This window comes from Astyanax mexicanus, chromosome 25 (genome assembly GCF_023375975.1).
Source record: "Astyanax mexicanus isolate ESR-SI-001 chromosome 25, AstMex3_surface, whole genome shotgun sequence".
Lineage (NCBI taxonomy): Eukaryota > Metazoa > Chordata > Actinopteri > Characiformes > Acestrorhamphidae > Astyanax > Astyanax mexicanus.
Window position 1 is genome coordinate 18,438,930 of NC_064432.1, and position 26,241 is coordinate 18,465,170.

The 26,241-nt window shown below is 39.4% G+C and overlaps 1 protein-coding gene across 6 annotated transcripts in view; it reads left to right on the top strand.

Annotated features, from left to right (window-relative positions):
• LOC103029182 (striatin) overlaps nucleotides 1-26,241 on the top strand; it is a 54,120-nt gene that overhangs the window by 19,578 nt on the left and 8,301 nt on the right. For 4 of the 6 annotated variants that reach the window (XM_007230162.4, XM_007230164.4, XM_007230161.4 and 1 more), the window contains exons 2-8: nucleotides 3,061-3,164; nucleotides 7,535-7,608; nucleotides 9,831-9,909; nucleotides 13,626-13,787; nucleotides 20,520-20,652; nucleotides 21,437-21,593; nucleotides 24,105-24,200. In XM_007230162.4, coding sequence (XP_007230224.3) covers nucleotides 3,061-3,164; nucleotides 7,535-7,608; nucleotides 9,831-9,909; nucleotides 13,626-13,787; nucleotides 20,520-20,652; nucleotides 21,437-21,593; nucleotides 24,105-24,200 — 805 coding nt within the window. The remainder of the gene's footprint in view (nucleotides 1-3,060; nucleotides 3,165-7,534; nucleotides 7,609-9,830; nucleotides 9,910-13,625; nucleotides 13,788-20,519; nucleotides 20,653-21,436; nucleotides 21,594-24,104; nucleotides 24,201-26,241) is intronic. The other 2 variants (XM_007230165.4, XM_007230166.4) reach the window with 1 other exon arrangement.

The window sequence follows — 26,241 nt, forward strand, 5'->3', positions numbered from 1 at the left end:
CTTTTTATAGTTTCCGAAGTTTTGCGTGGTGCGTGTGATTCTGTGTAGAATCATTACAGTCCAACAGTATTTAAGAAGTATTTGAATGCTTATATTTTCTTTAAGCATCTAAATACAGGGGTCCAAGCCACTGTGCAAACTAAGCTCTGTACCACTATACCGCTACAGGAAAATTAAGCTCAATATACCTTTTAGCCAATCAAATGATGGAGTGCTTACTCTGGTAAAGACAATTGTTATCTTGCAGGTATTTAATACAATATGTATTAGTTTATTAGTTTTAAATATTGAAATAATTGCATTTAATTATTTCTTAATGAATATAATCAAGTAGTATTGGTAGCTCTCTCTCTGATATAAAATGCCTAAATGCTTTGAATCTGTGTGTGTTTGTGTGTGTGTGTGTGTCTTTGTTTAAGGATGTGTGTGTGTTTGGTAGAGACTTTTAAAGGCTTATCTTGCTAGAGGCTTTATTAGGAGCTTATCCTTCTCTCAATAACTCCGGCTAATCGAATGGCTCAGGCCTCTGGGTGCTCCTCCTTTGTGGACTCTCTGTTGATTAGTTTTAATGCTCTGTTTTAACTGAGTGGCAGAGAGAAGGATTTAATTAGCGCTATGCTTTTTGCTGTGCTTTTGAGACCGCTTCTAATGATGAAGGTGTGCGGCCATTGGTTTCTGCTGTGTTTTGAATGGACATATGGACATTGATGGTGCACAAGGCCCAGTGAGGCGGCTGTGTCTGTGGGTAGGTTACAGAAAGGATGGTGGGTGAGCTGGGAAGAGAGTGGGAGGAATAAAGCTGGTGTTATTTTAATAAGGGATATTAAAAGGTAGGCTGAGTCATTTGATCACACTCAAAGATTTATTATGTCCTTGATGCTGTAAGTGAACATGACAAATGATTGAGATGATTTGGGTCACTGTGGTGCTGGGGTATTGTAATCGCCTCCATGTGGCAGTTGGTGACACCCTGTAATAGGTTCAGAACCCTGTCTGACTCCAGAGTGGTTGTCTATTTTTTTTTTTTTATTGTGAAGCAAATCATTGGCCTTTTTTTTAGTAGGTCTGTTACTAAGGGTCTTATAGGGAGCCATTTGCTCAAGTTAGTCAGTCAGTTGCTTAAGGCCAGTTTCTGCCTTTGCGCTGATGTATACCCTACGCTGTAGCCTAAGGCGTAGCCTCGAGTCGTGTGAGCATCATACTAAGCACTCTCATCATGTTTATAGCTATAATACCCTAGTGTGGCAGAGATCAAATGGGGAACCAACACACTTATAATATGGTGAAAGTCTAGGTAGTGCAGTTGCTCAGGTAGTCAGTTTCTTTGTCTCTGTAATATGCATCACATTCTGTGATGTCAATGACGCAAGTAGGCTCTCAGGAAGTTTCTCCTGAGTAGTCAGTCTTTCAGATAGTCAGTGTCTGAGTCTCTGCCGTCTCTGTTAGTTCATCACTCAGTTCATCGCTCATTTCTCAGGTACTAAGAGCTCAGTCATGCAGTTGTTCTGTCACTCAATCAGTCAGTTAATTAATTTGAATATCGTGAACAATATTATACCCTGAAATGTTGTGCCATATCACCCCCCTTTAATTATCACATCACTACTACTTTTTTTTTTTTTGATACTGTTTTTAGCAAAAGAAAAATTCACACTGTTCTCATTTCCCATTATATATCTTATCTACTATAGACAGATTATATCCGTCCAGTATCATTTATTTTACTTTAATCCTGGATATATGGACATATTTGAAGTGCATTATTAGTATCATGACATTCTGGATCATTGACTGCTGTTACAAATCTGATAAAATTCTTGTGTTTTTTTAATATCTCAGTTAAAGGTGTTCCATATCATATTGTATGCAAAAATAAAATAAAACTTTCGTTTGTTGCAGTAGTGTATTCTTGAAATATATATATTTTTTTATTCAGTGTTTTGTCATATCGCAAAGATACCATGAAATTTCATGATATTATTTTAGGGGCATATTGCCCGCCCCTAACTCAGTCCATCATGTAGTTATTCCCCCATGTAGTCAGTCTCTCAATCCCTCACTCGCTCAGGTAGTTTTTTTTTTTAGTCTCTTGTTATTTGAATTTCAGAATATGTTAGATTATATATAATCACATTTCAATGTTTTTTTTTGGCCATAATATTGAATAAATACTGTTTATTTAGAAGTATTGAATCAATGTTTGTGGTTCGATTGAGCGGCGAGCGCAGTGATTTAGGGGCTCTTGTTTTGTTTTTTGTTCTTATTCATTCTCATTCAAGTTTTGCTTGGCTCTTTAGGAGATGTTTGCTAAGATTGATCGCTTTCGTAAATGCACCCCTGTTCAGTAGTCAGTCTGTTTGCTATTTAGACTCTCGGTCACCTAGTCAGTCACTCGGTCAACAGTTACTCTGTCAATTCCACCATAGCTTAATATCTTCTCAACTCTGACAGCACTGATCTGTTCTCCTGTCCTGATTCTGCTATCTCTGCTCATCCTCTCCCAGCTCCTGAGACTCATCCCGGGGTGCTGTGTGTCTGTGTGAAAGCAGAGCAGTTCGCATGTGGGTTTGTGTGTGATGTGTGAGTCAGTCTGTGTGCGTCATGCAGAGAATGGTCCTGAGAAGAGGGGGAGGTACAGTAATGAAGAAAGCCAGCAGTGGAGGACGTTTAGGACGAGCTTTAATAAAGGAACTGTGTCATTACTGAATGATAATAACTACCTCAGGTGGTCTGTTTCCACCTGGTGCTGGGATTCAGCTCCAGCAGCTAGATTGTCTACTCCAGCAGCTTGTCTTGTGCTTTGAATTCCGGCTGCATTCACCATTTTGGTATTTGTCAAACACTCATATCTTACCACTGATTGCAGGCAGCAGGCATCAGTACTTAATAGCATATTCTGTAATGGTGTGTGTGGAACAAAGTTGAAAACAAGACCGGTGTTGGGGATTAGTGTAAGATGTATTAAATTGAATATAAATGTACAAATGATCAGTGCTTGTATGTTCTAAACAGTATTTATCAAGATAATCAACCTATTGTTTTTTTTTTCTCTGTCCGCAGGCTCAGGTTGCCTTCCTGCATGGTGAGAGGAAGGGTCAGGAGAACCTTAAGAAGGACCTGGTGAGGAGGATAAAGATGCTGGAGTATGCGCTGAAGCAGGAGAGGTCAGAACCCCCACCCTCTACTTCACACATCAGCTGCTTAAATTAATATACTAATACATTCACACCATTACTGTTACATGACAGAAGAAAGCAGCCTTCTGGTGTGGTTTTTCCAGGTCGTAGTGTTTTTTAAAAAGAGATTATTTGAGAGGCTTTCCTGTTTTATTCTAGGATGTTGAAGTCTGAACCAAAGTTTATGTGTTTGTTGCATTGCATATACATTTGGTCTAGATAGTTTTGGTTTCACACTGCAGTTTACCTTTCTTTCGTCATTAGCTATGGCTGCCTATATTTGATATTGGCACGCTGTTCCAGGTGTTGTGCAAAAATCTGCCTCCGTGCCAGAATCCGACTCCCTTTGAGTACATGTGCCTTATACAGCAGAATAAGAGTTAATCTACAGTTACAATAGATACGGAGTCACCAGCATAATCTGTTGTGCCTATTTTGGCAAAACAGGTTTTTTTCCCCTTTTGCTTTTACCTGTTCTATTGTTTAATGGGCAGCGATAACCTGCCTCATCTTTCTGTATTTTTTCAGAAACTATTAACCCTCCTTTTGGTCCAGACCATGATTCACAACGCTTTTTTCACACAACTAATTGTCAGTTACTGGATTGGTGGATTGCAGTGCCATCAGCTGCAGTCACCATATTCTGTGTGCTGGAGGGGATAGTACTTCCTCTGTCTGCTTCATTTAGAATCTCCTTAGACCAGAGGATTATCAACAGGGATTTGAAGCCACAGGTGCAGAAGTTAAGAGGGATTTAATGGTATAAGCACAGCGTTTGTGGAGAAGCTAGACTCTTTTTTGGCCTCTTTGACTTGTGCTTCTGCTTGTTGTAGGGCTAGATTATATGGACAAACAATTATTACAATATATTCTTTTCATTTTGGTCTTTAGAACATAATTCTAGTATCGATATAAACAGTATAAAAGACACTTTTAAAAGTAACTGTTTTTTATAACAATCACATGACATTTAAACACAGTTTTTCAGAATTTCAGTATCACTGAACTGACGGTTGCGTCGTGGCTAATCACCTCTTGTTTACTTTATAATAAGAGTCATGTGTCCTTATAACAAATAAAATCATCAAAGATTTTTATTTTATTTGATCATTTTTATTTTATTTTGACTGAACTAAAGAGATTGAAAATAACATAAATTCTCCGTAATCTTTAAGCAAATGAAGGTACAATGAAGCAGAAACAGCAGATCACTGTAAGTTTCTGTAGCCTAGCACAGCAAATACACCACAGGCCATGGTTTTTATACTGTTTCTATCAATATCAGAATAGGATTTTATCAACCAAAATAAAAAAAAAATGTAATATAAATTTTAGCCTTCCTATAAATGCTGTATATAAAATAGGAAGTGAGTTTAAACATTTTCTATTGCATTTTATAGTGATATTAATATATAATCCAGCCCTTGGCTTGGTGCTGAAGTGACTTCAGTGAACACTGAAATGAATCTGAATAGTGTCAGAAACAGGAGCAGCAGGAACACTGTTTGTGGGAGATGCAGCTGGATGGAAAGTAGATCCTGTGTTAGAAGATGTAATTTATTTAGTTTGTAGACATGGTTACACTCCTGAAGAGCTAGCCTATATTTAGTCATATAGGAAAATATTTGGAATATGTACTGTACACATATACTATATGGTTCTGATTGCTGGGTTACTATAGCAACAACATGAAATTAGTCCCCTTTCCTCAACTTGGTGCCAACAACCACTAAGACAAAAATAACAATGGATGTCACTGGTGTATCGTCTGTCACGGTTACTTTCCCTCTCATTTGCATACAAATGCACACACCTGTCCACACATGCTGCATATCAGGCGAGAAATTCAGAGATATGGTAGTTTATTTATTTTTATTCCAAAAATACCTTTAATGCTTTGGTTTAACTTATTGATTTTTTAAAATAGTGATTATGTTTCACTTAATGTCTGTATTGTATTTCTCTCTGTTCATCTGTCTGTCTATCTAGTTGTCTAGCCTTCTGTCTAGCTATCTAGCCATCTGTTGTTTTACTTGTAGCCATCTATTCATCTTTCCTTTTATCTAGCCGTCTAATTCTAAGTTCAGCCCTTGCTTTAATGAGTGCCTGCACCTATGCAATCACAGTAGTCTCATCTGGCCATTAAACAGTGGACTGCAACATCCTGTCACAGAGGAGCCTTGCACAGAACTGATGTAATGACCTTTCCTAATGAATATGCTCTGATTGGCTAAATTTGGGGAATATTTTCTAATTGCTGATCCAGTATTTTGGCTAAAAATCAGTGAATATGGATACATAACTGATCAGTTTTTCATTATCAAAAACAATGGCACGTCTGCTGCTTTCCACAACCCCTAGCGGTCTTTGATTGAGTCCTGTCCTCTTTGTGTGTTTTTGTATTCTGCCTCTATCTCTTCATATAAAAGCCCTCTCTCAGTCTTAAAGAGATTTTGCTTTGACCTTGATTTCACCAATTGCTATGGTAACAAATGGTGTCTGTCAGTGTGGTGACATCAGATTTCACATCCTTAGTCATGAGTCAGATCCTTTACAATGTCCCGACTTTCCTCTGTGGATGAAGCATCTGACTGCGCGAGCTTTTTACAATGGATATAAACTGACCTGACCGTTTGGTATACTAGGGCCTTTTGTGCTAATTGTAAGGGGTGGAAAATCAAGTGTTGCAGTCTGTCTATTTTTATTTAATGAGACAGTGTTGAAGCCGTTTATGTTTTCTTTAAACGTATGTTTATTTTGACCACTTACCACCTGGGGGCACTGTTAGGTTTAAAGCTAACAGACTTTTTATTTTATTATTATTTTTTTTTTTTACAAATCACTTTCTCAAACTGGCACAATTTAGTCCAGTTAAAACAGACTGTGGTTTTCGTTGGTGTGGTTTGTCGCACTCTGTGTGAGAGGAGATGGTCTTTTTTACCCAACATTATACTGTCTCTGCTGTAGCTCCATGCTATATTCCTAATGCATTTGCTAATCCTAAGCACAGGACCTTTTTTTTTTGTATTTACATTTTTGCTCCCATCCCATACAGCTCTGACCAATAAAGGGAGACCATGTGCTCATGTGGTGGATTTTATTGCACATTTTCATTATGTGAAACCTAAGGGGAAAACACACAAAACAAGTTAAAACACTCGTTATCCAATTCAGAGCAGAGAAACAAACTACAGGTGTGAAAACACTCCTTGTTAAAGAAAGCAGCGTTGACCTTTGTAAGGATGACTGTAAGAGCAGGTTAAACTGCAGTGATTACCAGGAAATATCTGGTAGGGCTGGGTTCAGTTCAGGTGTACTGCCTCTACCTTCCAATATCCTGACATCCTGCTCCTTTGTGTTTGAATGCAATCAAATGAGGTGTTGCAACAAAATCTAATAGTAACTTTCCTGTGATGGGAAGCAGAGAGTTACTCCAACAAAAGCAAGATAAATATTTTTTAATACCTTTTTGAATGAAATGTGAATGAAAGGGTGTACCATTACTTTTATTCATATAATGTATTGAGTGTAGAATTAAATCTAATCTAAATTTGGTTGGAGATTGTATGGCTTGAGTAGTAATTCATCCACTGCCAGTAGGCATGCATTAACATGTCTTACTTATCTGAGTGTTTGTGATGTTCCTTCAGTTCATTCCTTTATGTTTCCTCTTTTCTACACCCTCACACACCCTCAGGAGAACGTCCTCTTCAGACAAATGCAAATGCAGAAGACATCAGTGGCATTGATGCTGCTGACGTCAGTGTTGCAGCTGAAAATAGAGTGCATTCTCATTACGGCCATGAGAGCCTGATTATATATGACATTTTTCTTTCTTTCTTTTTTTTTTTCCCTTCTTTTTAATTTTTTCGCATTGGCACACCTATTTGGCGGGTGCAGACACTCGTGGGGTTTATGGTGTTACTTGTGACCTTGTTAGTCCCCACCTTATCCAACCCCAACCCCAAAGATGACGGTCGAGGTGTTTGGGTTGCCTAGCAACATGCTCTTCCTTTTATAGGCTGAAGAAAGGAATGCCAGGCTGTGCCGGGCTGTGGAATGCAGGATGTTCCCTATTTAAATGGAATTTAATAGAATTTCTAGGCAGCCCAGTGGTTGGTCAGTTCTTCAGGTTGTGTCTGATCTCTTAGTTGTGATGTTCAGAATGCACGTACAACGTATTGTATGAACCTCATGACTTACATTTATGAAACACATCCTTTTTTGTTTGGCCTTATTTTACGATAGTTATTGTTTAAATGTATATATAGTAACTCAGCACATGCACAAACAAGATGATCATGTAATTCAATTCTTTTTTCAATTCTTTCTCCTGTCTTTTTCACATTTTTTTCCAGGGCAAAATACCACAAGTTAAAATATGGAACAGAGCTAAATCTGGGTGAAATGAAGGCACCAAGTTTTGACTCTGGTAAGTCTCTGTTGATTTAATTTGCCTTTTGACTGCAGTTGATTGTTTAAGTTTATGGATGTTCCTAATATATTCGTTTAGAACGCAGTGGCAAAAACAAAAGACCTGACCTGGATCTGGATTAAAATCCTCACATCAAATACTAATGGATCAAGCACAATCCATTATTAGCTATTTTAACCTTTGTTTTTACCACTGTGCCTGTTAAGGTGAGGAATGATCACAGAAGATAACAAAATATTTTAAAGTCTGCAGTGAGGAACTATGTTTGTAAACTATGTGTTCAACATCATTTAAATGTAACCTATAAGAGAAGAATCTTAAAATAAACTTGAAATTGGTGTTTTCCTGCTTAACCGTTATCTATTAACAGACTCCATGTTGAGTGTTAGGAGAGGTATCAGTGTAAGCGATGCACAGCCATTAATTGTATTTCTGCCATAGTTTCTTCTTCGTAGCTTAAAATAGTTGTCTGTTTGTATCTTTAAGCTTTAAGAAAAGGTGCACAAATACAGACAACATTAATGCAGGGTACGGACAGAAGGCTCCTTCAATATCTGTATCCGTACCTGTATCTATCCCCTACAGTTCCCATATGACCATGTGAAAGACACAGCTTGCAGCTTAAGGTTTTCAGGTGCTGATTAGATAACATAAGAAGAAGCAAAGCACACTCTAATGGAATGATTGCAGAGTACAGACAGAATTCTTCTTTAGAGTCCACCTTTACCTCTATCAGTGAAACACTTGCTGTACCACTGTCAACATTGCGACATAAGCCTAAAGCATGATCCATCCACCACCATGCTTAACAGTTGGAGAGCTCTTTGGCTATTTGTGGCCAGAATGAAGTCTACAAGACTCATTTTCCAACATGCGTCAGGGCCTTTCTCAGTGTCCAGGCTGTGGAAGCTTTCCTATTCAAGCACTATCCCTGCTTTTTATCCAGTGATATCCTCTCAGTGTCTCTTGTGCCATCAGACTCATCCTCTTATTACACACTTATAGACTGCTTTGTATGCATGAAGGCAGCTTTCTCTGAGAGTGCATGAAGTGTTGATGAGGACGTGGGGAGGGGAGGGGTGTGGGAGATGTGGGGGGGGGGGTGTGCTGTTCTACACCTGCCCTCTTTAAACCTCCTGCTCAAATCAGGCCCGACTGAGCTGATGGAGTCAGTGTGAGTGTGTGTTTCTTCTCTCACACACACTTGTAGACTTTCTCTCGCTCACTCACGCTCATGCACACACACTCTCACACACACACATACAGAGGCCTCATCTGCATGTCATCAGCACAACCCGGCTTCCTCACTCATAAAACACCAGAAGCCTTCAGAGAGCCGTCAGTCTCACACAGCGCTCAGCTCATTAATTGAGATATCAAAGCGAGTGTGAAGTGTGTGTGTGTGTGTGTGTGTGTGTCTATGTGTGTGTGTGTGTGTGCTTGGCTGCTGTGTGACGCAGTCAGGCTTTGTCATCTCTGCATGCGAGGGGCGCCTCTACCGCCAACTAATCAGTTCTCTGAGTATACAGGTTGAGTGGAACACGGTATTTTCCAACAGCTTTTTGTCATCCATGTTTTCAGTGTGACAGCTCATGTGTTGCGCTACATTGGATCAAAGCTCTATATGTGCTGCTTAGAACCGTAACACGGCATGTGAGAACAAGTAAAGAAACATTTCGTCCTTTTCACTTTAAGATCTGTCCTCAAAATTCTAGTGTGTTTACTTCAGGGGACTACGAGAGCCATGGTAGAGCTTTGACAGCCATCATCAGCCATCACTGATCCACAGTTCAAAGCTGAGGAGGGGACTTTATACGTCTCTAGCCCACATCTGTTTAAGTTTAGTTTTTTTTTGCTCAAGAAAGTCCTATTCTATTGGCTGTACTATCATATCTGACTCTAGTCAGCCATTTAAAACAGTAGAACAGCTTTTGTGCTAAGGGTCATTGTCTTGTTGGGTGGCCCATATCTTTGTAATATTCAGTATTTGTGTCAGTCATGGCAAGCCCTCTTGGTCCATAACCATGATCCTACCATCACCATATATTTAGTTTATAAAGTGGAATGCAGTGTTTTCTATGCTCCAGACATCATCATCATCACTGTATCACTGTATATTTGTGTATTAGACATGTTTGATAGTGTTTACTGCATTGGATTATTAGCTGTGTATATGTACACTCTCACACTCTCCTCCTCTGTTCTTGTTTGTTTTACAGAAGAGGCGAACGAGAAGGAGACTTCTGGCTCTCTAAACAACCAGCTCTCCTGGAAGCAAGGACGGCAGCTGCTCAGGCAGTGAGTACAAATCTCCCCCAGGCCTTTCACGCTCATTAAGTTTTAGCTGGCGATTAATTGCCACACAAATAATTCCATTAAGCTCGCTCTTAAAGCAACTACTTTACGCCCCTTTCAGAGTGTAATAGTTTCAATAAAAGTAATGATAGTACATTAAGTTTATTTACTTGTCCCATTTGAGCTTTATTAAGTTAAAGGATTATTAGTACAGTAGAGTTAGTTATTAGTACTAAGTTTTTTCTAAGTCTTTATGTTGGCAGAAAAATCAATGGTCAGGACTTCTTCACACATTCACACACCTCTATTACAAAAATTGACCTTTAAAGAGTCAAGCTGAATCAATATGGCCTCAAACCATGATACTACCACCACCATGTTGTACAGAATGAAATGCAAAACATTATATAATAATTCAGAATTTAACACTGTAAAAATGTTCAGCACACTGCTGCTTGTTAGCCACATTAGCCTGGTAGCTCCAGTGCAGAACAACAGAAAGAAACATTCCCTCTTATTCTCATTCTATTCTTTTCTAAACGTTCAGGATTTGATCAGCATTTGATTGTGAAATCTAATGACTGCGGGAGAAAACATCAGCTTTAACAATTGTGGTCAGGGATTTTGTCGCAGTCACAACATCCTTACTCCCCTCCCCCACGCACTGGCCAATGCTACCGCCCTTTAGCTGACCTTATTGATGTCCAGTTCCAGTAAAGTATGCATGGTGAGTTATTGTGTCAGACTAACCGTCTGGATTTCCAGGTCTGAAACTTTACAGTGACCCCAGGACCTGCTGATCTGTTCAGTAAGCAGTTATGACCTGCTGCTGTGCTGTTCATACGATCATTAGGTCATCGTGACTGGAAGCAGTTTCCTGGCCATTCATTCAGTGGGGTTAAAGAAAGGAGGCGGCTAGACAGGAGGAGGCAGAACACGACTGTCGGAAAAGTCGCCTCCTTTTTTTATTTTTTATATTTTTACAGTTTAAAAATAGTGATGTGTTAATCTGGAGGTGGTGTAACGGTGTATGCTATTATCAGTTTAATAATGTAGTAAAATTATGTGTAAACGTAATTCGTAGCTCTAAAATCTTCCGTTCCAGAATACAATTCACATGATGCTATAGGCAAGTTTGGGGCGGATTTATTGCAAGTGTGTTTCACTGATTTTCAAATGGTGCACCCCTGTAAGTGCAACTTCTGCCTTCTTGTGGTGAAACTTCTGTTGATGTACGCATAATGTATGCATGCACCTTTTCTACAGTGTAGAAAATAATCTAGTTATATTATAGCTATATCTTGTCAGTACATATTTTTGTTAATACAGTCCCAGTTTAATGTTGTTTCTGAAAACAAAGACTAAAAATTTACATGAGAAAACAATAAGACAATTTGGTAAAGAAAATAAAAACTGATTTCATAGGTGTCAAAAGATTATATTCAAATATATTTTAGCCTATTTCTATTGTTTATTCACCAAAATATTTTTACCCAGTATAAAGAGCAACAATACAAGCTTTTTATATGACAGCAATGAGATGCTAATTTGCATTTAAATATAATAGATTAAAAATTGAGGGTTCAAAAGAGCATTACTTTTCCTTGGTTTTTCAAGAAATCTTCAAAAAATTGCAGTTACTATTAAGAATCATTGTCCAAAAACTGCAATCAAATTAAATAAGAAGTATTTGTGGTTTTTTTATGTGATTTTGTTGGTTTTACAGAATTGTATGTAAAAATTACATTTCTTTCAAACTTTAGAATTGTGTCTGTGGAGTGCCTCAGGTCTTATATGGTTGGGCCAGTAATGTTTAACCTCAGCAAATCGGCAAAAACAATATTTCCTTTCATCTGTAAGCTTAGAACACACACTTCTCTTTTTAGAGACCCCTAAAGACCTGCTTCCCCCTACTTGGCTTTCTAGACCTCATTAAGTCCTGGATTTGTCAGGGTTCTCTGGCTACATAAGGTTAAAACTGGAATGAACAGAAGTCTAATGCATTTTCTCCATCAGTGGCTCTCAAACAAGTCCACACATAGTTTGAACCACAATAGGGACCCTGAGGACTGGTTTAAAGGCCACTGCCTTTTAAAGAAAGAGCTTTGTCCTATTTACAAACAGAGCAAACAATCCAATCAGCCACATTAGTCACGACTATAGACAGCTCTAGGTTTACTGTGTGGCTCGACAGTGCCCTCTTCTGCCCACATTCTTTCTTCTCAGCACCATGTGTTCCTCACACACGTACGTCACACACAGGCAGGGTAGAGCTGCAGTGTAAACGACATACACTCCACCGCCCGTTACACACACTCCTAACCTTTCATTCACAACTGTGTGACATACCCTCACCCCTTTCCCCCCCCCAGCCAATTAGAGCTTCCGTAGAGTGCAGCACCGCAGGCGTGAGATGAGTGGGAAACACAGGCAGTGGGAGGCTCATTGATCTTTGTTAGTGTGCTGTGCCTCTGTTAAAGTAGTCCACCCCCATGTTCTCACAGCCTAGATGCACACGGACTGCGAGCACTCGGATGTCGCACCTCGTTTAGCTGAAAAAAAATTCTTCCCTTCTTCACAGATCAGGTCTGATTTTGGGGATTTATGATGTAAGAGGGCTCTGAAAGTTCATAATTTTGACAAATTAAGAATCAGAGTTTTATCCAAAGCTCGTGAACTGTACATACAACCCTTTTAAATGAATGCATTCAGCTACTTTAAGTTGCATCCATTGCTGACACGGATGTTTTGAAAGCCCTGTACCCTATACATTGATATTGCCTATAGTATAGACCTAGAACAACCTATGGATGAACCTATCAGCACTATGTGTTAATAATGGCTGTGAAGCAGTGGAACTGTTTTCTCTGGAACTATGGTGCTCTGTACAGTAATTCTGCAAAGAGTTGCGAAGGGATTAATAAGTGTAATGGTGAACATTCAGTCCCTAATATCATATACATCATTATTATATCCATTTTGTAAAATATACAAGCAACAGAAAACATCATGGTACCGTCACCATGCTTAACAGTTGGTAAAGAATTCTTAAAGATTAATGCTTTATCGTTTGAATGTGGGCTCAGAGAAGCTACCATCCAAGCCACCAAGTTTAAAGGCATTCTGGAACTTTTTGGACCACTAAATTTATCATTTAAGAAGGTGTATTTATATTTTTTAACTTATATTAATTTTTAAAATGTATATTTGTACAGTATGTTGTGTATTACATCATTATTATATCCACTTTGTTCAGTGTGCCAGCCTTAGAACATGATACTACCGCCACCATGTTGATACGGGATTCTTGAGGTTAAATGCTTTATCATTTTAATGTGATCTCAGAGAAGCTTCCATCTGTCGCCTATCGTGATCACTAGCAGGAAGTTTAAAGACATTCTAGAACTTTTTTGCGCTACTAAATTAATAATTTATGACCTTTTATTGATTTAACAAGTCTTGAAACCAGGTCCTTCACTTTTTAATCTATTAAAGATAACAGATATGTTGTAATTCATTTGTCCCAGAGAAAATAATGGTCATTAAATTCAATTTAATGACTTTCATGTCCAATTTCATGAAACATTCCCATCACAACTGTACTTATTTCATATTTTTATATTTTAAAACAGATGTGATCAAGTGAGACACAAACAGATGCTTGAGAAAAGGCTCAATGCTTTTCCCTCTCACACAGCGCCCTCTGTCTGCCTCTTTAGGTACCTGCAGGAGGTGGGCTACACGGACACAATTCTGGACGTCAAGTCTCAGAGAGTGAAAGCCCTGCTGGGTTTAGCGGGTGACGGCACAGGTGATCGGTCCGGTCAGGAGCCGCTGCTTAACGGGACGGACACTGCACCCAAGGGAGCTAACACAGCAGGGTGAGTCAGGAGCAATCAGCTTGAAGAGGAAGTAGGTGACTCAGTCACTGACAGAGTGATGAATGTTGAGGTTTTGGCTGGTACAATCTCATCTACTGGAGAGGTGTTGGCACCAATAGTAACTTTATTAATTATATTATACTGTAAATCAGATAATAGACAGACCTGATTGATTCATAGCATTCCCAATGCTGCATTTAAGTCAAGGTTAATTTCTTTTTTTTTAATAAGTTGTTTTGTAAACCATCTAATAAAGAATACTAATAAAGAAAACAATGAAGCAAAACGCATATATAATATAATTTATAGATTTATAATCCACTATGCTATTCTAGTGGTAGTATAGTGAGTGCTATAAATTAATGAAAATGATGTTAGTAGTAGATGAAACTCTATTAGCCCACTCTTTGTCCTTTATTACTGACATGACAACTGCATCTATTTTTCTGCCCAGTTGACCTACCCACTCACTTCTAGCACCACAGTACTTCTACTATCACTTGCAATGCACCCGACACCACCACTTCTTTCCAGATATTGCCAATTCAGCAGTATCACCAATCAGACAACATGTTTTAAGGAAAGCGCCAGATCTCCAGCTCTAATACAGTAGCCAACAGACACCTGTGCCAGCCAGAATCACAATAGAAGTGATCTGGAGAAAGAGTGCAATCTACCCACCCAGAGAAATCATGGTCATTTGTGCTCTCTCGGGCTCCGGCTGCTGATGCTTATCCTGATAACTGATTGTGCACTTGCTGCCTAATACACATAGATTATCATTGTCATTACTTCTATTGTCCCGGCCCTCCCGGAGATTGCTCTGCTTCTTGATAGCAGATGCAGCCAAAGAGGTGCCTAGATTGATCCTCCAATTGACGCCAACAGGGTATCTACAACCATAGGCATCCTGATATGTCAAGGGCAGGACAACCATACCCCCCCCTACCCCCCCCCCCCCCTTCCGTGAGAATCCCGGAATAGAATAGGTTCTCAGCACTCCCTTGCTTTTCGTACGAGGCGAAAAATGGGACGCCTCGTTTGCCGTGAGGTGCGACCTGTGTCTGTGGAGGAAGAGATCCTGGTGTCTGAGGGAACTGGTGGCTGCGGCTCCCAGAACCCAACACGGTACTTTGGCTCCTACTTCACATAGTCAGGTGGTCAGAGTGGCCCACTCTGATCAATCGGCTGGTCGAGACCTGCCCTGGAAACTCCGGATATGCCACCAGGATATCAGTGAGACCAGAAGGCGTCGGCTGAAGGGTCAATCGAGTAGCGACATACCATCTAATGACTGCTCGAGTATACCATCCCTATATCCCTGACACACATCCGCTGGAGATCCGCGGCTCTGTGCGTCCCCTAGTTGGACTCCGAGGTGGGTGGGGAGTAGGGATGGCGAACCAAACAATATATCACCATGGAGAGAACTAATGCTAAAAGAAGGATGATCGACCTGGACCTACACTACGAGAAAACGGATCAACCCTTAACTTTGAAAGACGATGGCCAACACTTTGTACTGCTGGAATCCATGACACAAGATCCTCCTATTACTAAACTGTCGCCATTTGCTATCCACAAGGGTATCCTTGGTATAGCTGGAACAGTTAAAAACGTCAAAAAACTGAGATCTGGTCAAATTTTGGTGGAATGCTCCAAGAAAGCACAGATGGACAATCTGCTCCGTGCCACGGAGCTCGCCGGTGTGAAGATCAAGGTGACTATGCACCCCTTTCTCAACAGCAGCAAAGGCGTTATACGTACCCGAGAACTTGACGGACTGGAAGACTCTGAAATAACTGACGAGATGTCATTACAAGGAGTTACACACGTTAGACGGATTATTATCAAAAAATCAAACTACACTTTCAAGACTCATACATATATTTTGACTTTCAATAGGGCACATCTGCCTGAAAAAGTGGACATAGGATACATAAAAACAACGGTTGATCCTTACATTCCAAACCCGCTCAGATGCTTCAAATGCCAAAAGTTCGGACATGGAGCAACAAACTGCAACAGTGCTGCGATATGCATCACCTGCGGAGAACCTGAACATGGAATTGAGTGCAAGGAACCCCCAAAATGTGTAAACTGTAATGGAGACCATAGTGCGGCTGCCAAATATTGTCCTGTATGGAACAAAGAGAAAGAAATCCAGAAACTAAAACACAGCAACAAGATTCCGTACTTCGAAGCCAGGAGACTTGTAGAACAAACTCTGAACTTTCGTCCTGAGAAGTCCTACGCAGCAGCAGTAAAGGTCACATCAAATGTGGACACACAAACTGATTTAACATGGGTTTGTGGTGCAAAACCCTGTCCAATTTTAAGTGCACAAGAAACGGTTACCCACAAACAGAAAACGACTTCTGGCCACAAAGCTATGGAATCAGAAACCAATAGTAAATCGAGGAAGAGTTCAGGCTCTCAAACTAAACCAACTCTTCAACACAACAAACCAAAAGATACACCAAACGAAGTAGAAATGCAAGACCCGAAACCGAGACGCCACAGAAGCTCATCACCCAGAGGTAAACCCAAGGACCAATTGCATGTTCTACCCACATGATAGCTGACATTAATATCGTACAGTGGAATTGCAGAGGTTTCAAGGCAAATTTTCCGGAACTCCAACAATTGGCGGCAATATTGAATCCCATAGCCTTCTGTCTCCAGGAGACACAAATGGACGCACAAAATATTGCAACCTGCAAAAAGTATATTCTGTATCTATCACCAGGTCCGTCCACTTATCGGCCAACAGGTGGGACAGCAATACTGATCCGGGACAATGTTCTCCACAGTAGAATTATGATAAACTCTGTCATTCAAGCTACAGCTATTCGAGTGACCCTGCATAAACCAATAACCTTGTGCTCGATGTATCTACCCCCAGTGATCCATGTACAACAGCAAGACTTGGACGCATTAATAAATCAACTCCCTTCTCCTGTCATCCTCATGGGAGATTTTAATGGACACAACACGTTATGGGGAAGTACGAAGACGGACAACAGAGGCAGAATGATTGAAGACCTTATGAATGCAAGAAGTTTATGTCTTTTAAACAATGGGGACAATACTTATCTGCACCCCGGACATGGAACTTACTCTGCTATAGACCTCACAATCTGTTCCCCGGACCTCTTCCTTGACACGACTTGGCAAGTTTGGGATGATCAATGTGGAAGTGACCACTACCCACTAAGGATCAGTTTTACTACCGAAACAAGACTACTAAAACCTTCAAAGTGGCAACTCAAAAGGGCCGATTGGCAAGCCTTTCGTACTTCCTGTGAAGTACAGTACCAGATTCTTAACCTAAACGACAAACCTTCAATTGAATGGTTCACAAACTCCCTCATAGACATAGCTGAACAAACAATACCCAAATCCACAACAAAAAATACGAAACATTTTAATCCATGGTTTAATGAAGACTGCAAAGCTGCTATTCGTAATAGGAAAAAAGCAATCAAATATTTCAACAAACACCCCACTATGGACAACTTCATCAAAATAAAAATCAGCAGAGCTCAAGCTCGCAGAACAATAAGGGCGGCCAAAAGGTTCACGTGGGAAAACTTTGTTTCAAAACTGCAGATGAACTCTCCCTCAAAGAAGGTCTGGAACATGATCAACTGCATGAAGAACAAAAACAGATCTCCACAAATTCAACATCTACAATGCAAAGGAACTATAATAACAAAAGAAAAGGAAATAGCGGACGAACTTGCAAGATCTTTCGAGAACAACTCTTCCATAGAAACTTGCCTCCCTGAATTTCGGAAAATCTACTTACAACAACTTAGAAGCCCACTCTCTTTTAACTCAGACAATCATGAGCCATACAACTGTCTCTTCTTATTGGAAGAACTACAACTTGCCATTAGTACGGCACACGATACGGCCGTAGGACCAGACCAAATACACTATCAGTTCCTAAAGCACCTTCCGGACAGCACTTGCCAAACACTATTACATATAATCAATGAAATTTGGACAACGGGCAATATACCAACCAGTTGGAAGGAAGCAACTATCATCCCTATTCCAAAGCCGGGAAAGGATCACACAGATCCAAACAACTACCGACCTATAGCGCTTACGAGCTGCCTATGTAAGACCATGGAAAGAATGATAAATCGACGACTTGTGTGGGTGCTGGAACAACATGGATTGCTCAGCAGTTTTCAGAATGGTTTCAGACGTGGCCGAAGTACGATAGACCATCTAGTAAGAATTGAAGCATTCATCAGGAATGGATTTCTGAATAAACAGCACACTGTAGCAGTGTTTTTTGACCTTGAAAAGGCATATGACACCACGTGGAAACAAGGCATCCTGGCTGATATGAAGAAAATGGGCCTCAAAGGACGGCTACCCACGTTTATTGCAAACTTCCTGACTGGCAGACGTTTCAAAGTTAAAATAAAAGACACGTATTCTGAAACTCATACTCAGGAACTGGGTGTACCACAAGGTAGCATATTATCTGTAACCTTGTTCAACATCAAAATCAATCAAGTAACTGAAGTACTGGACACTGACATCATGTGCTCACTTTATGTTGATGATTTATGTATATGCTACAAAGGAAAATACATGCCAGCTATCGAACGAAAACTTCAAATCGCAATAAACAACATATTGCGGTGGACTGCCCAAAATGGGTTCAAGATCTCCAAATCTAAAACAACATGCAACCATTTTTGCCAACTACGATCACTTCACCCAGATCCCGTCTTGTATCTGGATGGAGTAGCCATTAAACTGGAGAAAGAGACAAAATTTCTGGGGATATTCCTAGATCAAAAACTCTCCTTTAAACACCACATCCAGTACTTAAGAAACAAATGTCATAAAACACTGAATATAATAAGAGTGCTAGCCAATACTAGATGGGGAGCAAACTTCCACCTACTCCGGCACCTTTTCAGAGCTCTAATACAGTCCAGACTGGACTATGGCAGTATTATATATGGTGCAACCAGAACGTCATACCTTCGTCCGTTAAACACAATTCAACATCAAGGCCTGAGACTGGCCTTAGGTGCATACAGAACATCTCCCATAGACAGCTTATATGTGGAAGCAAATGAACCACCACTTCGTCTAAGACGACAAACAATGGCCCTGAACTATGCTGTTAAACTCTATGGAAATAGATCAAACCCTGCCTACAAAGCTACGTTCAGGAATCGCTTCGAAAATAAATATGAGGCCAAACCAACACAGATCCGACCCCTAGGACTTCGAATCAAATCGGACCTGGAAGCCCTGGAGCTTCCCATGGATTCGATGAATCAGACTTGCCAGCCCATAGCCCCCTGGGAGTATACAACACCAAACATAATATTGAAACTGGCAGAAAAACGAAAGCAAAACACCCACCCGAATGACTACTACCAGTTATTCCTTGAAACCAGAGGATGTTACCTACGTCATATGACAGTCTACACAGATGGCTCCAAAACTGAAACAAGAGTCATATCAGCAGTCACATGCGCAAACTACCAGCACAGTATACAGCTACCAAACTCCAGTTCCATATTCTCCGCAGAAGCATATGCGCTATTATTGGCCTTGGAATACATCCAAACAAGCAACCGGAAAAAATTTATCATTTTTACAGACTCCAAATCCTGCCTTAAAGCCTTGGAACACCCTGACACAGTCCATCCCATTGTTACAGAAATACTGAGAAAGGACAAAGTACTACGAGATCAAGACTTTGACGTAGTCTACTGCTGGATCCCAAGCCATATTGGAATCCCAGGAAATGAAAGAGCAGATCGACTTGCCAGAACATCCACTGCAGTCAGAATCAGCACACGACCCATCCCTCCCAGAGACAGCTATCCACAGATCTTCGCGTATTTCAAAAACAAATGGCAGACCGAATGGGACAGTAAAACCTTTAACAAACTGCATGACATAGAGGACAAAGTCGGACGAACCTACACTAGAATGGACAGTCGTCTACATCAAACCATACTTACAAAATGTAGAATCGGTCACTCAAAGTTGACGCACCAACATCTACTGACTGGAGAAGATGCTCCAACCTGTCACCTCTGTAAAGACAGACTTACCTTGAAACACATTTTAATGGACTGCAAACCACTGCACTCAGATAGACTGAGGTTTTTTACTGAACGTGAGATGCCAAATGTGCTTAAAGCCGCAGCACCTGGAAAAATTATGAATTTTTTAAATTTTTTAAATATAACTCAACTTTTATAATTAATTTTAGATAAAATAATGCACAGTTTGAAGATTTGACTTAAATACCGCCGTTAAAATGACCCTAGTGTGTCGGCACGGCGTTAAGAACCTATCTATCTATCTATCTACTTCTATTGTCAGTGTGTTTAATAGTGTGGCTTGGTGATTGGTGTACAGTATGCGTGTGTTGAACACTGATTCTAAGGAGCGCCTGTGATTGGTCAGGAAAAAAACTGTACATTATACAACAAGCAATAAACAACATGTTGAATGAATATAATAATGTTTAAATTAGCATGCACAACATTTATGCAGCCTAATTGTTAATTAAACACCAGTAAAAAGGAAGATTAGGCAGAATTCAGTAAAGTCTAGAAGTAATACAAACTCAGGCAGCATGTTAATAAGGATCCTCTGGCCTTGGGGCCAGTTAGGATTGGAATCTGTAATCTATTTTCTTTCTCTCTTTCTTTTCTTTGATTCTGTGTGTCGTAGGAAAGTGGAGCTGTCTGACTCGAGCTCTGTGCTGGAGGCGTTTTTCATTGAGAACGCTGCCGCTGAATTCAGCGATGAGGACGATGAGGAAGACAGTGAGGGGAAAGAAAAGACCATTGTAGATTCTAGAACGGTGAGCAGAAGTTTATGAAGTTGGGTTTTGACTGGGATAAGCAACTTCGCACCTTTAACACAAGGGCCAAACTATTAACTGTTTGGTAGAGCACATTTAGAGCCACAATATATTAAAAAGGTGCCTTTTCTATCTACCAATCAGAAGAGATTGTTAGGAAAAAATACCAATATAGGTTTTTCAATAGTGTAGCTTTTTTTTTATAGTTCCAGAGGTTCTAACGAATGGAAACGTTATAATACATGCATATTTGCATATTCAATGTTCAGTGTTAACAAAATGAAAAATATGTAATGAAAAAGAAAATAAATCAAAAAAAAAAATTCTATTTAATCGTATAATAACACTAGAGCTAGGCCTTTAATTTTGCATATGATCACATATTGAGAAGTAGCATCTTAACAGAACCACTTATATAGTTAATAGAACAGTTAATGAAAGAAAGTCCAGCACATTGAAAATCACATTATTTGTCACATTTATTTTTCTGTCCACAAACCTGTGATTTTGATGTGGAACTGTTGGCACTAGCACATAATCATCATGCCAGTGGAAAAGTGGTAATAGAGAACCAAGAGCTCTGCAGTCCTACATACCCAGGTTTATGAGGTAGCAGGACCAAGGAACTATAGATGGAACTGGTACTGAAAGAACAAGAGAGTACATTAGGACTCAAATATAGGGTCTTATTAATGTGAACATTGTCACTAACACTAAATAAATAATATGAAGACAATTTAACCACACAGTCTGTTGTTATGAGCATGTTCTGTTTCTTGTGCAGATTGTGAGGAAGAAGCCTTCGTCGCCTTTCTCTCCCACACATGTAGGTGATGATCCCGATGCAGAGGAAGCTCTGAAGGACTTTGACTTCCTGTCCAACACTGAGGACATGGACACCTCACCAGAGTCCAGGAGCGCAGGGGATGGCACAGACTGGGGTGAGAATCACCAGAACACACAGTTACATGTTTAAGGAGATGCAATAGAAATACTGTAGTTTATTTTAGATGGCAGTTGCCTTTTTAATTTATAGCATAGCACCAAAAACAAGAGATCTAACACAACATCTTAGATCTTTTCTAGGGGTATAAATGCATTTTCTCTACAAGACAATACTAAACAACATGCTGCACACATAAAAAAGTCACGGATGCAGAATAAGAGCATAGGGGTACTGCAGTCCTGACCTTTCGTTTCATTTGAAATGAAAAATGTTACAATCACAATCTCTTATTGTTGCACACATTAAGACGTGTTTGTAGGAAGAATGGGACAAAATAACATCTGAAACCTCAATTCCGTTATCCAAAATATATATTAATAAATAAATAAAATAAAGTTAAATGAGGTTCTATACTGTCCCAACTTTGTCTTATTTTAAGTTAAATATTGCCTTCTGTAGTTGCTAGTTGTTAGATTCTGAGATTTGTGCTGTAAAGGTATATCAGTTATAAATAATTTAATGCACTTTTTTAATAATAGACAAAGAATGACAAGATGATCCAATACATCATACATTTTGTTATATATATTTTACTCCAGTGTTGATCATTATATGTGATTTGAGAAATAAGCTCTTGCATCTTGCATCATCTCACTGGCCTTCATATATAATGTATAAAGACCCTCCTGCACTGCAGCTTTGCTTTATCTGCTCTATTGCACCAGTGTTACGTTATTATTTAAGTCCTCTATAATCTGAGTCATCAAATAAAGCAGGAGGGAAGAAATGGTGTGAGCCTATAGAAGTTCCTGCTTTTACAATTAATTGTCTGCCAACAATCATGATCCTGATTGCTTTAAACTGGATTGCTAATCACCTGTGTTTTCATTTACTGTTATTTGTGTGATTATTTTTTGTGTGTCCATTTGTCATTGCCTTGTCTTGTGTCTCTGTGTTAGCTCTACTGTTCCACTGACCCACTTGTGTGTTAATATCTTACAGGAATTTTCAATTTTTTTTTATTGATTGTGCTGTCAGTCTTGAATTTATAGAATTTCGGCAAAAAAAATATGGCTAATTTAAGAGTTCTGAACAGAAAATCAGAAGCCATTCAAGAGTTAAAATGTAAAAAAACAACAACAGAACAACAGAAATAGATCTGAGTGAAAAGAAAATAAATTACCATATAATTACTTAGTTTTATTCATGTATTTTTTCATTTGTCGTTTACTTAGTATAATTAGGTGAAGGTTTGTACTCTAATCTGTTTAAGAATAAATATGAAAATTATCAAATTGACATTCACGTGAACATGCAGGATGAAATTATTCATACATTCACTAACAAACATTTTTAAACATTTTAAAATTTCAGAAGAGTGACTCTGCTCAAAATTAATTTACATCAAAAAGTGACTTTTACATCCATGCACTGAGAGGCTGCTGTCCATATAGTATATTCACATACTCTTTGCATAAAAGCATACTACTGAGAGTGTAGTCATGTGACTCCTCCACCAACCAGTCTGTGACATGGAAGCAACAAGAAAGAGAACTTAAACGCTGATCACTTCGGCAGCCCTAGTTGTAAAACTAATATTTTATGTAACTGTAAACTATGTTGCCAAAAGTGTTCACTTGTCTGCCATCAGACGTATATCAACTTGGGTGACTTTCCAATTTTAAACCGTTGGGTATAATATGATGTCTACCCACCCTTTGCAGCTATAATAGCTTTGACTTGTCTGGGAAGGCTTTCCACAAGGTTTAGGAGTGTGTTTAATAGGAATTTTAGACCACTCTTCCAAAAGCATTGTGACGTTTTTGAGGTTTGTGAGGTTAGACAGTGATGTTTGGCAAGAAGGCCTGGCTTACAGTCTCTGCTGTGATTCATTTGGGGGTATGAATAAATTGTCTGAAACATCTTGAGATGCTGAAGCTTTTAGAAAGTATATTTCACTGGAAATTAGGGTGGCTGGAAAAACAACCCCACACCATATTCCCCCCTCCACCAATCTTTACACCTGGTCCAATGGAGTCAGACATGTACTGTTCCCCTCACCAAAACAGGTTCGTCTATTGGACTGTCAGAAAAGAAGTGTGATTTATCACTTCAGAGCGTACGCCTCTGGTGTTACACAGGTGGCATCCTTTCATGGTAGCATGCCGTTGTTCCCATTCTTTGACAAATGTTTGTAAAATTAGTCTGCATGCCTTTGGATGGGTGAGTGAAAACCTTTGGCAATTTAGTGTATGTTTTAAAGGGTTACTAGTTAATAATCCATTGCGTGTTATTGATAAATTAAATGAAAATTAAAGTAAAAAAAAAATAAGAAAAAAAAATGCACTTTGGAACTATCGCCCAGGCTTAATGAGATCCTTCCAATATCTTATTAAGTCAGGACTCTGCCAGGCCTTCTGTTTGATCATGTATGTAGACGCCAACCCATCTCTGGCTAAAGCGTCCGACTGAATGGCCTGCTGTGGTGTGTCTCCTCCCCGTGTAGAGAAGGACAGGCAGGCCTGGGACGTGGACCAAGGCCTGATAACCAAACTCAAGGAGCAATACAGAAAGGAGCGCAAAGGCAAAAAGGGGGTGAAGAGTAAGTGGACCTGGCCACCTCTGTCCTCTCCTTTCTCCTCTTTTCTCTCTCTGAATAGTCTAAGCGATCACCAAGACTGCGCTCCTTCAAAGCAGACAATGCTCTGTCGCATTGATTTCTTTGCTGATGCTTCTTTTTCCTCAGTTAGTTCTTTATGTGTGGGGAACGCCGGTGTGTGTATGAGTGTGTTTCGTCTTTTGTCTCTGTTTCTGTATGTCCATGCCTGATGTCTGATCACAAATTTATACCTGCATTTCTTCATCTAAATGTCCTTTCATTTTGCTCCTTATGTCTTGTGACTGTTCCTCTCATCCTCAAGCCATTCATAATCTGCCTACTTTATACTCGTCTTTCTTTCTTCTTTTCCCTGGTTGACTCTTTCTTCTATTGCCTCCTGCTTTTCTTGATGAGTTTATTTTGCTTTTTGCTGGGAGGTACCTTATAAAAGCTGCTTTTCTCTGCACTGCTGGTGAGTATAGTTGCACCCAGATGGAATTGTTGGATTGAAAAGCTATTTGGAAGGAAGATAAAGGTTACCGTGAGCAATACATGGGGAATGATATGGGCAAATATCGGTCTTGTCTATTTAGCTACACATACAGAAGTAATGTGTAACACAACATGGCAGTTTGTAGAGGGTCCTAATGGTGTGCGGCGATAAATCATACAGTTCTGCTTTAATATTTAATGGGTTGGAGTATTGAGAGTGTGTCCAATAGCATCCTGCACATTTTTGCTCAGGGATAGTTGTGTTGTGCAGCTGGTCATGGCATAGTATTTGTGTCTTCCGGGCAAGCTCATTAGACAGCAGCAGTATGTGGAGGAGCATTGTTTTGCTAAGTGTTGATACAGAAAAAGTAGGGTCACTTATTTCAGGACTTTATAAACGTAACCTTGAGCTGTCAAAGAGCCTGTAATGAACAGCAAAAAGGATCTGTCATTGTAAGACACTCCATGACTGGTACTACTTCCTACCAAGTTTCATTTCTGTTGATTGATTCCTTCTGTGTGCAACTACTTTTTACGATTAGTGTAATTCTAAGTTCTGTTTCTTTCCTTCTTCTGGAGCTCGTTTCCCCCTCTACTGATTTGTTTTGTGATCTAATTGCTCACACATAGTTTTCTTAAAGGTTTCTTGAGGTTATCTGAAGCTGAAGCATACATTTCCAACTTTTTCCAGTCACCAGTGGCTGCACTGATTATTCCTGCACTGACTACACCAATGTTCTTCACAGCAGATGATTTTGCAAATTACTGCATTTCCTCCTCTGAATAGAAGGGAGCTCATTTGTGAAATCATGTGGGGCTTTGTGAAGTTAGAGATTATGCCACTTATTCCCGACTCCAGCCCTTGAAACTCCCCTGTAGTGCAGGGTTCTTTGATTTCCCTAGTGTGTGCAGATTTAGTCTCAACCTAATCCCTAACTTTTTATATGAGTAACATTTTTTAGAAAAAAAAACAAAAAAAACATTTGATTTCATACAGTTTCATACAAAATACAGGGCAGAAAAATCGCAGAACACCCTTTTATTTCAGAAATGAAAGGAAAACTAAATAAAAAGGAAAATTACATATCTGAATGCCCCAGCAAGTAATGGGTAAGAGGGCCTATATTTTAGGTTATTACCAGATCATGGCTGTCCTGCGACTTTTGACTCATCCTGTGCTATAAAACAAACTGTTGAAATGGCCTTTGAGTATGTCAGCATCATTTGTATGATCCCAATAGAGACAATTAAAGCAGAATTTTCGATTGAAGCCATTGAGAATAAAGTCAGTAGAATAAAGTAGTAGAGGAAAATGATAAGACACCTCCACCCTTATTACAGCTTGAAATACCTAATACAGAATAAAAAAAAAACATTAATAATTTCTCTAGAACCATTTAAGAATGAAGACTTTTTATTAAATAAAGTGGAATTCCTCTTTAAAGCATGGGACATAGAATGTACCTCAAATAAACATCGAAAATTCAGAATACTTGACTGTAAACTCTGCAAATTATTGGGTTAAAGTTGAACTTAATAACTTTTAGAGGGT